The sequence below is a fragment of the Podarcis cretensis genome, assembly GCF_951804945.1.
Source record: "Podarcis cretensis genome assembly, chromosome: 2".
Taxonomy (NCBI): domain Eukaryota; kingdom Metazoa; phylum Chordata; class Lepidosauria; order Squamata; family Lacertidae; genus Podarcis; species Podarcis cretensis.
In genome coordinates, this window is record NC_137171.1 from 117,853,099 (window position 1) to 117,865,130 (window position 12,032).

General features: G+C 48.3%; 1 protein-coding gene across 2 annotated transcripts; it reads left to right on the forward strand.

The window, feature by feature from the left end:
- Positions 1 to 1,699: 1,699 nt before the first annotated feature.
- LOC307207370 (uncharacterized protein) lies at positions 1,700 to 9,892 on the forward strand. Of its 2 annotated transcripts, none has more exons than XM_079961142.1 (4): positions 1,700 to 1,830; positions 4,769 to 5,505; positions 6,425 to 6,551; positions 7,977 to 9,892. In XM_079961142.1, exons 1-4 carry the CDS (start codon positions 1,809 to 1,811, stop codon positions 9,416 to 9,418), a joined length of 2,328 nt encoding a protein of 775 aa, XP_079817268.1. In that variant the 5' UTR covers positions 1,700 to 1,808; the 3' UTR covers positions 9,419 to 9,892. The 2 variants fall into 2 exon arrangements, with proteins under 2 accessions (XP_079817268.1, XP_079817269.1); XM_079961143.1 differs by lacking the exon at positions 1,700 to 1,830 and adding an exon at positions 2,489 to 3,270.
- Positions 9,893 to 12,032: the final 2,140 nt, after the last annotated feature.

A 12,032-nucleotide genomic window follows, 5' to 3' on the forward strand; every position in this document is an offset into this window, starting at 1 on the left:
CCATTAATCATAGGTTCCAATGTTTTTAGAATATAGGCATCAGGCTAAAATGTTCCTGTTGCCTTGCACTTTAATAAATGTTAGTACTGCTAAAGTGTGGGGCAGTTCTGATATTTCTTTTATTAAAGATTTTCTTGATTTACAAAAGTGTGTGCAATGTCTCTCTCTCATATTTTTTCCCCATGTAACATTTTTACAAATCAGTCAGTTCTGATATTTTTATGGTTACAGTAGTACTTCGGGTTACATACGCTTCAGGTTACATACACTTCAGGTTACAGACTCCGCTAACCCAGAAATAGTGCTTCAGGTTAAGAACTTTGCTTCAGGATGAGAACAGAAATCGTGCTCTGGCGGCGTGGCGACAGCAGGAGGCCCCATTAGCTAAAGTGGTGCTTCAGGACAATAACAGTTTCAGGTTAAGTACAGACCTCCGGAACAAATTAAGTACTTAACCCAAGGTACCACTGTACTTTTAAAAAACTCTTTGATGTTTTGACTTTTAATTGTTCATGCTTTATCTTTTTAATAGAATATATTTTGTCTACACTGTTAGCTGAGCCAAAGTACTCTACCTACCTACCTACCTACCTACCTACAGGATATAATCCCTTCATGGTTTTGCATTCAACCATGTGTGCCCCCCCCCCCCCAAATCTGAAGTCCTGCAGTCTAGACACAGGTTTGCCACCACAGTGACAATGACCTGGGATGGTCATGTGCCCTACTTTAAGGAGAACAGTTCTCTATTTGATGGAATCTCCCCATCAAGTCTGGGTTGAAGATGAAAAAAACCCTAAGATGGCAGAGCCAGGATGGAGTGGAGATTAACACTATGCACTTGAAACGCATCTAACACACATGACTTCACCCCCTGGGAACTGTAGTCTGTCTCTACAGTGCTACAATTCCTAGCGCCCTTAAAGAACTACAGTTCCCAAGACTCTTTGGGGGAATTCATTTTTTCTTTTGGGGGGTGCGCGTTGAAATGTTTTGCTGTGTTTTCAGTGCTGGTTTCAATAGGGTCACTTAGGGGTCTGCATTGGGATAGAAAGAAAATGTAAAATAAATGAAAATGTATGGTGTGGATCTGCGGGGAAGTTGCTACATCATCCACAGGCTGTGGCTGCATAGCCCACTGGGCAGTCACAACAGTTGCCACAATTATATCTCGGCTTAAATTGTTGCAATTGTTTCGAAAAGCTACAGGGAACCAGGCAGAGGGCCTTCTCAGTCGTGGCGCCTGCCCTGTGGAACTCCCTCCCATCAGATGTCAAAGCGATAAATAAGTACCTGACATTCAGAAGACATCTTAAGGCAGCCCTGTTCAGGGAAGTTGGGAAGTTTTTAATCTGTGATATTTTAGTGTATTTTTGGTTTTTATGGAAGCCGCCCAGAGTGGCTGGGGAAACCCAGCCAGATGGGCGGGGTACAAATAATAATAATAATAATAATAATAATAATAATAATAATAATTATTATTATTATTATTATTATTATTATTATTATCTCCGCAAAGAAGCACGCACGCATTTTATGCAAAAAGGTATCCTCTTTTTTTGATTATGCATTTCATCTGTGAGTTAGTGGGTCCCATAGTGTCCCCTTGCTCAAGGGGTTAAACGTACAGAGCGAGACTTCCTAGAGAGAGACGCAGGAATTTCAGCTGCAGACGCTCCTTCCTGCTTCTTGTCCCCCTTCGCACCCCTTTCATCACTCCTGGAAAACTGGCTTTTGGGATTTGATAGCCCGAGATCTGACTGAGCGGCTGGGCGGCTGCAAATTCTTCAGATGCGTGCAGGCGCGCCATGCAGAAGCCCCAAGGAGAAGGTGGGTCAGAGAAGGGGAGATCTGTCTGCAAGGAAAGGGGTGGGTGGGTGGCGGAATATCAGAAATCCATGGCTGGAAGAAGAGAGATGAAGGCAGCAGGGTTGATCCCTCCCTCTTCAATAGGCTGGCCACCGCCCAACCCTCTCCGCCTGCAGAAACGTAGTCAGATCACATTGGTCCATAGAGCTCAGTATTGTCTGCACTGGCCGGCAGCCGCTCTCTGGGGGTTAAGCCGGGGTGTGGGTGTTTCTCTGCCAGCTCTGCCTGCAGACCAAACCTGGTATCCTCTGCATGCAAAGCTTTCTCACTGAACTAAAACCCTTCCCCACAAACGTCTCACAACGTGATCTCTGCGAAAAGTGCTCTTCCTAGGGATTTAGGAACATCAGAAGCCGCCTTGGAGTGATTTTGCACTATATTGTCACACGGACTTTCAGCAGCTCTCCAGGGGCTGAGAGCTAGGAGTCTCTCTCCCAGCTTACCTGGAAATGTCAAGGATTTTAATTGCTTTACCACCAAGCTTTGAGTCTTCCCCAAGAGCTGTAAGACAGACAGAAAGTATTTTTAAAGGCTTTTTAAAAAAATAAAATAAAATTCTGCTGTATGCTGCCCTGGTGTTTTGCCGAAGGGTGGTGTATAAATAAATGGGAGGGCGGAATTAAAAGCAGAAAGCTTGGTGGTGGCCGCCCAATTCTTCAATGCCTTCAAGGTGTCTGCATTTCTGAATGTCCATGCATTTTAATTTGAATTGGGAACTTTTTCAGCAGGAGTGCCACGTTTGGCTTGAGCCCCCACCCCTCAGTGTGTAATGCCTTATCATCAGCTGTATAATCATAGCGCCTTTATTGCCAGCGATGGCCCAAGTTGCTGCCCCAGATCTGAGAGCCCAGCATCATCTCCTGATGAGGATGAGGATGCTCCCAAGGACCCGTTCCTGCCCACTGCTTCTGGCTGTGGAGGCCTGTCAACAATTGCTTACTCATGAGTAGGCCCCTCTGGATCTGTAGGTGCATATGGCATCGTCATCGCTAATTCAGTCTGGACCTGAAACTTTTGACGTTGGTGCTGTCAAGGACTGAGACAGTGGCTGACAGTTCCAGGGGTCTTTCCTTAGGTATCAACACAGAAAAGCCCCTTAAAGGGGATCCTCAGGCCTGGATCCAGGGGGCCTCGCCTGCTCTGCAAATCCCCAGCCTATGAAGTGCTTGATTTGCCCTCCAAACACCTCCATGCCTGGCGCCAAGTCAGGGCATAATCATGACATCCAGGAAGCCATGTTGGAATGTCCTCTGGTTGCTGTGGCAACAGGACAACAGCTCTTTTTCTTCAAGGCCTCCTCCAGGTAGCTGTCTGGCAGGCAACTGTAGCCCCTATTCTAGCCCTCAGGGGAGTGTCTTCAGCCCCCCAGAACCGCCCCCCCAGGCTTTGCCTTTTCACAAGGTGAGAGGGCTGGGCCTTGGAGGCCTCTTCAAAGAGCAATAAATCTTCTCACTGCTGTCAGGGTTTCCTGAGCTTAGCACAAGGGTAGAGAAACTTATGGGCCTCTGAGAGATTGCTGGACTACAACTCCCATCCTCCATGGCTATTGCCCATGCTGGCTGCGGCTGATGGGAACTGAAGTCCAACAGCATCTGGCAGGTCTCAGGTGCCCCAAACCTTGCCTCGGCGGATGCTGCACAGGCCAGAATGTGCCCCTCTTGAACCCTAGGTTGGAAAAGAACTGAGTCAGCAGCAATTGCAAGCTTTGGGCTGGTCCCATGCCTAGAAAGCACAGGCCTAAGTGGTTTTCCATTTGCTCTACCTCATTCCCCTGGGAAACCTGCTTTTTGCCGCTGCATCAGAGCAGACGTTGACCTGCGGAGAATGCGATGGACATTTGCTCTGATTCAGCAGTAAAGAGTGGGAAAATAGCGGGACAAGCAGAAGTGCGGACAAGCCCTCAGTTTGGTTCTCCAGTAATTTGTAGAGCAGTGCACTTTGATTGTTGCCACATTTGCACCTTACTTTTACAGCAGTATTATACCACTTTAATAGTCATGGCTACCCTCAAAGAATTCTGGGAAATGTAGCTAGCTAAAGCTGCTGAGTGTTGTTAGGAAACCCCTCAATTCCCCTCACAGAGCTACAGTCAGTGCTTCCCCCCCCCAAAAAAAAAAGTTTAGGGGTACTCTCATTTTCTTACTCATATTGAAATACTGCCCCTCAATGAGATCAAACAAATTCAGGAAATTTTTAGGGGTATGCGTCCCCCCAGAAAAAAAGCACTGGCTACAGTTTTCAGAGTAGCTTAACAGTCAATCTCTCTTTTCACGGATCTCTGGGAGTTGCTGCTTTGTGAGGGGGAATAGGGTTCTCCTAACAGCCCTCAGTATGGCAGCCATTATTAATTGCTTCTTACTCATTGCCGGCTCCTGAAATCAAGAATCTTGTTTTCCTACTGATTCCACAAAAGTGTGTATCGTACTGGGGCTTTGTGGGTTGCAGAGCTGTAGCTAGCTGATCTTGTGCCCCTGACAGAACCGTCCAGATTGCGCCCCCTAGGAATGTGGCACAGAAAAAAATAGGGGGAAACAGTGCCCCACATATCATATAAAGAGCCTCTATTTTAAACCTTTTCTTATGAGGCAATAATCAATATTTTTATTTGTAGACATATTTATGGACATATAGTTTAGCCAATTTTGTGGGGGACCCCTCTCCTGCGCCCCTGGCGGGGGGCTTCCTCGCCACCCCCAGCTATGGCCCTGGTGGGGTGTGAGGGTGTATGTACCGAGCACTTTTATGGGCACCACAGGGGAAGTACTGGTGTGCGCACCAATGCCCATGGGTACCATCTTGGCAATCTCAATGTTTTTGGACCAACAAATGTTGAGGGGAGGTTATATTTGCTTGGCACTGCCCTATTTTTCCACTTATGCATGTGAATTTCCTTTTGCAGTGCAAAGGAGGACGAAATTGGAAGAACGTTACCCAGAAGCACCTGAGGAAGAGGAGAGGTTAGAACCCAGAGGGGAAAATTTTCATGCTGCCCAGAGTGGGACCCAAAAGAAGCTTCTGGCTGGGATGGCTCCAAAGCCAATTAAGCAGGAACCTGAGGAGGGGCTGCAGCCGTGCTGGGAGGCCCAGTGGCAGGAGTTCCTGAAGACCATGCAGGCCCCGTATTTAGGGTGGAGAGCCCCACAGCTGTCTCCACCCCACTCGGGGGGAGGCCCAAAGGAATTCCTAGCCTCCTCCTTCAAGGAGGCTGGCTTGTGGCCGAGAGGAGAGAGTGCCACCCCAATTCCCCCCAGCCTTACTAGAGAAGCCTCCAAGAAAGCTGATGAAAGCAGCCCAGATTCTCCTGCGAAAGTGAAAGAAGAGATTCTGGAAGAGGAAGAGCCCACTGACCTGGAGAAACAGTGCCAGCACTTCCGGCGGTTCTGCTACTGGGAGGCCGAGGGTCCCCGCGAGGTGTGCAGGCGGCTCCAGGGGTTTTGCCGCCAGTGGCTGAAGCCGGAGAGACACAGCAAGGAGCAGATCCTGGAGCTGGTGACCCTGGAGCAGTTCCTAGCTGTCCTGCCCCAGGAAATGCAGAGCTGGGTCAGGGATGGCTGCCCGCAGACCTGCGCCCAGGCGGTGGCCCTGGCAGAGGATTTCCTGCTGGGACTACGGAGGGCTCAGAGAATTGAAAAGCAGGTGAGTACCTAAATCTCAGGGACACGGGTGTCGCTGTGGGTTAAACCACAGAGCCTAGGACTTGCCGATCAGAAGGTTGGCGGTTCAAATCCCCGTGACGGGGTGAGCTCCCCTTGCTTGGTCCCTGCTCCTGCCAACCTAGCAGTTTGAAAGTATGTCAAAGCGCAAGTAGATAAATAGGTACCGCTCCGGTGGGAAGGTAAATGGCGTTTCCGTGCGCTGCTCTGGTTCGCCAGAAGCGGCTCCGCCATGCTGGCCACATGACCCGGAAGCTGTACACCGGCTCCCTCGTCCAATAAAGCGAGATGAGCGCCGCAACCCCAGAGTCGGTCACGACTGGACCTAATGGTCAGGGGTCCCTTTACCTTTACCTAAATCTCTGCTACTGAGCGATGGGCCTTCAGCAGTTGCTGTAGGGATAGAGAACCGGTTGTCCTCCAGATGTTAGTGGACTACAGCTCCTATCATCCCTCATTCTGGCTCATGCTTCCTGGAACAACATTTGCAGGGGCACAATTTCTGAATGGTTCCACAGAGGCAAAGCTGGCTGAAGCAATGAATGCAAATTTCACCCTTATCTTACAGTAAGCTAGGTTCTATGGATATTCACACAACCCTTTGCAGGCTCCATCCAGGCCAGCAAGAGACATTATCAGAGGTCAAAGACACATTCCAGAAAGGCAAAAATCCACAATAAGGGTGTGAAGTAAGGACAGGGAAGGGGGAGGCCTGGGAAGACAAATGTGGCCCTGGGAGGGTTCCAAGGGCCAGATATAGATATGTGGACCTGTGATGAAGCAACAGGAAGCCTTTCTGTGTGTTGGGTCGTGACTATGAAAAGAAAAGGACAATCCTTGATATAACCAGGCCCCAGTTCCTGTTTCTCATAAGATAATTGTACACCTGCTCTTATTTCCAGCTGCCCAAGGCTTTGGAAGGGGTGGTTGTTGATCCCTCTGATGCTGAGCACAGCCTGTCAGATGCGGTGAAGATGCAGCTTGCCACGGAGGCCCAGACAGAGGGTGCTGGTGCAGCCATCTTGTTCAGTAAGTTCTGGAGGAGGAGTTGGGATTCAGCTCAGCTTATATGAAGACTGGTGTGGTTTACATGGGGAGAAAGCTTCCTTTCGTCTTTATCTGTCCCATAGAGAGCAAAAGAGCGAGTCTGGCTCCTTTTGCATCTCCAATTTAGTTTGCTAGAACCAGGAACTCTTTACTATGCAATACGCATTTCCTGTACTAAACGTAGCTTTCTTTATTTTCCACATCTAAAGTCTCACTGTGATTGCTTTAACTTTGAAGAGTGCCCAACAGCAAGTATTCAGTACTCAAACAGCTTCCAAAGTGTGTGCTAACTAATAAAATCATAGAATTGTTGAGTTGGGACCCAAGGGCCATCTAGTCCAACCCCCAGCAATGCTGACTCCCTGTCAGATGGCCACCAAACCTCTGCTTAGAAACCTTCAAGGAAGTCTTCAAGGAGTCTACAACCTCCCAAAGCAGTTTGTTTCCACTGCCAAACAGCTCCTACCATCAGAAAGTTCTTCCTAACGGCAAGGTTAATAAGCAGAATGAGCCCAGTTAGGTGATGAGAGGTTGCAAGAGCAAGTGTGGTGTAGTGGTTAGGGTGTCAGACTAGAATCTGAGAGACCAGAGTTCAAATCCACATTCAGCCAATAAGCTCACTGGGTGACTTGGACCAACCACTGCCTCTTAGCCTCACAGAGTTGTTTCAGGGATTAAATGAGAAGTATGAGAATCATGGCGTGCTCTGGTCCATGGGGTCACAAAGAGTTGGGCACGACTAAACGACTAAACAACAAATGAGACTCATGTATGCCACATTGAGCTCCTTGGGGGAAAAGTGGGAAATACAGTCGTATCTGGGAAGTCGAACGGAATCTGTTCCGAAATGTTCAGAAACCAAAGCACGGCTTCTAAGCTCCTGCAGCCAGTCGAAAGCTGCGGAAGCCCTGTCGGCTGTTCGGTTTCCAAAAGAACCCTCGAAAACCGGTACACTCACTTCCGGTTTTCGATCGTTCGAGAGCCAGAACGTCCAGTTCCCAAGGCGTTTGAGAGCCGAGGTACGACTGTAAATACAACCAATAAATTAATAAAATTTTTAATTGTATCAGATTCATTCTGAGGTGCTTCTGTTCTGCCTTGTATTTATTAACTCAGGTGCTTACTGTGGGCAACGAATGAGTCCATGTGAATGAATGAGCAGGCTAGCCAGTCTCCTTGGTTTCCATTCTAGCCTCAGAGCAGAGATGGGGGAACCTGGTCTTGAACCAGGGATGCCCATTCCCTTGTGTTGTGTCCCATGAGTCTCCTGATTGGTGTAGCTTGGCTCTTCGTTTGCACCCATTGCCTCATCTCACCCTAACAGATGCCATAAGCCGATTAGGTGTACCTTGTAGCGTTGAGTTCCGCATGCTGGTTGTGCTTATGCTGAGATTCTCTCCATTTCAGGGGCCGACAAGCAGGACCGCAAAGCTGGACAAAAGAGTGTGCAGTGGGCACCACATGAGCAAGTGGAATTCAGTGGGGCGCCCTTGGGAATATCCGAGAGGAATGTATTCCTGCTTCCTGAATTGGAAGAGGTGCGCAGATGGCCACAGGCACCACAAAGCCACATGGGAAGTGATCCAGGAACAAAAGTGAAGGAAGCCTCTTACGTTGGGGAAGGCAAAGAAGAATTCAGCAAAAGCACTTTCCAAGCAGGAGTCAACCAGCAGAAAATTAAGGAAGCAGGCATCAATTGTGCGGTCAGCATCAGCCAGACTTCTGTCGCCCTTAAGAACCAGGCACTGGAAATAGTTGACAAGCCGTACAAATGCTCAGATTGTGGGCGGGGTTTCCACCAGAAACCGTACCTTCGAGTCCATGAACGAACCCATACGGGTGAGAAACCCTACAAATGCTTGGACTGCGGGAAATCTTTCAATCGGAGGACCGGGCTTTGTAACCATCAGAGAGTGCACACAGGAGAAAAGCCATACCGGTGCTCCTATTGTGGGAAATGCTTCACGGGGACTGGGAGCCTTAAAGAACACGAGAGAACCCACACAGGAGAGAAACCTCATAAGTGCTTGTACTGCGGCAAATCTTTCAACCGGCGGGGTGTGCTTTGTAAACATAAGAGGCTGCACACCGGAGAGAAGCCATACAGATGCTCGTACTGTGGTAAAAACTTCAGTCAGAGGTCGCACCTTATTTCCCACGAGAGAACCCACACAGGGGAGAAGCCCTACGAATGCGCAGACTGCGGGAAATCTTTCCGTCAGAGCAATGACCGCTCTCGGCACCAGAAGATCCACAAAGGTGAAAAAACGCACAAATGTGCCAAGTGCGGTGAAGCCTTCTTTCAGAGAGAATACCTCGTCAAACATGAGAGGACCCACACAGGGGAGAAACCGTACGAATGTGCAGACTGTGGGAAGAGCTTCTACCAGCAAGCCCACCTTAATGCACACAAGAAAATCCACATGGAAGAGGTAGCTTACCATTGTTTCGAGTGTGGGAAATCCTTCTGCCAGAGCTCTGACCTTCGTAGACATCAGAGCATCCACAATGGTGAAAAGCCACATATATGCCTTGAGTGTGGGGAACACTTCTATCAGAGAGCGTACCTTATCAGGCATCAGAGGATGCACATGGGAGAGAAACCATACGAAAGCTTGGACTGCGGAAAGGGCTTCTACCAGCAAGCGCATCTCAATGCACACAAGAAAATCCACACGGAAGAAAGAGCGTACCACTGCTCTGAGTGTGGGAAATCCTTCCGCCAGAGCGCCACCCTTCGTAGACACCAGAGCACCCACAATGGCGAAAAGCAGCAACAATGCCCAGAGTGTGGAAAGAGCTTCTATCACAGCGTGTACCTACTGAGGCACATGAGGACCCATACTTGAGACGCAACTTAGCTTTTCCCCACTAGAAAATAGCTTGCACAAATCAGAGTGCTTACCTTCATGGATCAACTGTGACGAGGGGAGAATGCATCACAGCCCAGTCACAGACTTTTTAAACTCCTGGGAGGAATTAATCATCATAACCTTTGCTGGGTTGTAAGAAAACCCAGAGATTGCAATGTTTATTTTCTCTTGGAATAAGAATTAATGCATTAAAATGCCCTCAAACTGTTGCAAACTAAACGTGGAAAGAACTTGTGCCAGACATGTCTGGGTTTTAGTGCTACACCGTTGCAGAAAATGGTCGTGGACGAAGGATGAAGCATGCAGAGGACCTCATTGTTCAGTTGTTGTTGTTGCTGCTGTTTCATTTCTCTTTAAAAAGCTTTCCCGGCCTTGTAGACTGATAAGGCAGCTTTGAAATGGCAGAGTCACACAACCTTGGGTTGTCTCCAAAGCCAAGGGAATGAGACTGGGCAGGAGTGGTCAGGCGGTGCTTATCTGTCCTGTTACTGGCATCTCAGTAGCTTAGTGAGTGTGGCAAGTGGTGCAGATGCATTGTTAGAACAAATCCAGTGCCCCTGCCGGCGCGTTTGCACCTCGTTGACATCACTGCTGTCTCCCCTCTTCTAGTAAGCTGCAGCAATGCTGGCGATGGGATTCTGCTCTTGCCAGCTGCTGCTATTGAAATAGCACAGTTACCACCAGAAGCCATCTTGAAAGCCAAGAGAGAGCAAGCATCAGTGGTCAGCAGGGATGGAGGACTGGATTGGATCCTAAGAGAAGCTCACTTAAAAATTCATAGGAGGGACCTTTCCTGTCCTTTAATTTAGGATCCCAAGCCATTAGAGTCTCTGAATGACTATAAGAGATGGGTCAACACTGTTGATGGTGCTGATGGGAGTCAGAGTTTGACAGTGCCTAGACTGAAGCCCATCTGGTGATCTTTAGCCAGTCACAGACATTTGGCTGTAGGAAGGAAAAATGTCTGGGGGAGTCTTGCCTTTCTTACAGGAAGGTGGCATGGCGGACAACTGTAGGTGGAGCCAGAATCAAGAGCAGGTAGAGGTGGAGAGACACAGAGCCAACTGTTCTGGTTTTCTTCCCATCCTCTTCTGTGCTGAATTCCACAAAGGCAAAATTGAGGCTAAGCAGGAAGCTGACAAATGAGGCTACCCCCTGGACTGGAGGCAAGTAAGAAGGCAGGCCAGACTGGGCTGGCCGAAAACGATTTGATGCGGCAGTGCCCTATTGGCCCTAATGGGCTAGCCTCGATACTGTGTATAGGGAAAACTAAATGTCAGTGGGAAAAGACTGTAATCGAACCTCACTCATGCCATGTTTTGATTCCGCAAGGATTTTCTTTATTCTTTTTGTGAGGGTGATCATTCATGTGGGATTGTTGTTGTTGTTTAGTCGTGTCCGACTCTTCGTGACCCCATGGACCAGAGCATGCCAGGCACACCTGTCTTCCACTGCCTCCCACAGTTTGGTCAGACTCATGCTGGTAGCTTCAAGAACAGTGTCCAACCATCAGTTGGTTAGAGCTTGGTGCTGTCAATGCCAAGGTTGCAGGCTTGATCCCCATATGGGGCAGCTGCATATTCCCGCATTGCAAGGGGTTGGACTAGATGATCCTCAACATCCCTTCCAGCTCAACAATTCTATGATTCTATTCTATGTTTGTAGCTTCGAGAACACTGTCCAACCATCTCGTCCTCTGTCGTCCCCTTTTCCTTGTGCCCTCAATCTTTCCCAACATCAGGGTCTTTTCCAGGGAGTCTTCTCTTCTCATGAGGTGGCCAAAGTATTGGAGCCTTAGCTTCAGGATCTGTCCTTCCAGTGAGCACTCAGGGCTGATTTCCTTAAGAATGGATACGTTTGATCTTCTTGCAGTCCATGGGACTCTCAAGAGTCTCCTCCAGTACCATAATTCAAAAGCATCAATTCTTCGGCGATCAGCCTTCTGTGGGATAACCAAGTCTAATTAATACACAAAGTTATACCACAGAGTAAGTTGTCCTGCCAGGCTTAGCCTAGGTCACTCTCCCTCACTCTCCCTCACCTTGGGAAGAAGGTAATCAAGCCTACTGTTGTACCCTCAATTTACCTGAGAAACTCAGCTGGTTGTTCCAAGCTCAGACCGCATAGCTCCAACAAGCCCCACTTGAGCTCCTATACCAGTATTTTAAGAACTTCTACCACTGTAACGAAGCCACATTTACTGCCTGTGCAACCTTTTCTGAATGCTGTACAGAAAAGCACATGAACCTGACCTTTGGAGAATTTGTAAGTAAACCATTTTAAAGTTACCAAACGTGTGGTCTTTTTCTATACTAGGGAATGAGTACTGGAAGCTTGAAACCCATATTATACAACACAACAGTACAACCACATTATATCAAAACAATACATTTTATAAATGGAAGAACATGACTTCCTGAAATGCTACGAGCAACCCCCCATGGGCTGTCCAGGGGTGGTAGTGGTGGAAAGTCTGTGGATCCTATCAACTTTTTTCTAACACAAGGTATGGGTGTGTATAGCTGCTGCTGTACAAAGCCAGTCCCAGCCAAAACAAATAATTGGCAGTTAACTAAAAAGGCCGAGAAAT

Excerpts from the sequence above, each read along its gene's own strand:
- LOC307207370 (XM_079961142.1), top strand. The coding sequence starts at position 1,809 with ATGCAGAAGCCCCAAGGAGAAG. Across the intron at positions 5,506-6,424 it reads CTCAGAGAATTGAAAAGCAG|CTGCCCAAGGCTTTGGAAGG; the intron begins GTGAGTACCTAA and ends TCTTATTTCCAG. Across the intron at positions 6,552-7,976 it reads TGGTGCAGCCATCTTGTTCA|GGGCCGACAAGCAGGACCGC; the intron begins GTAAGTTCTGGA and ends TCTCCATTTCAG.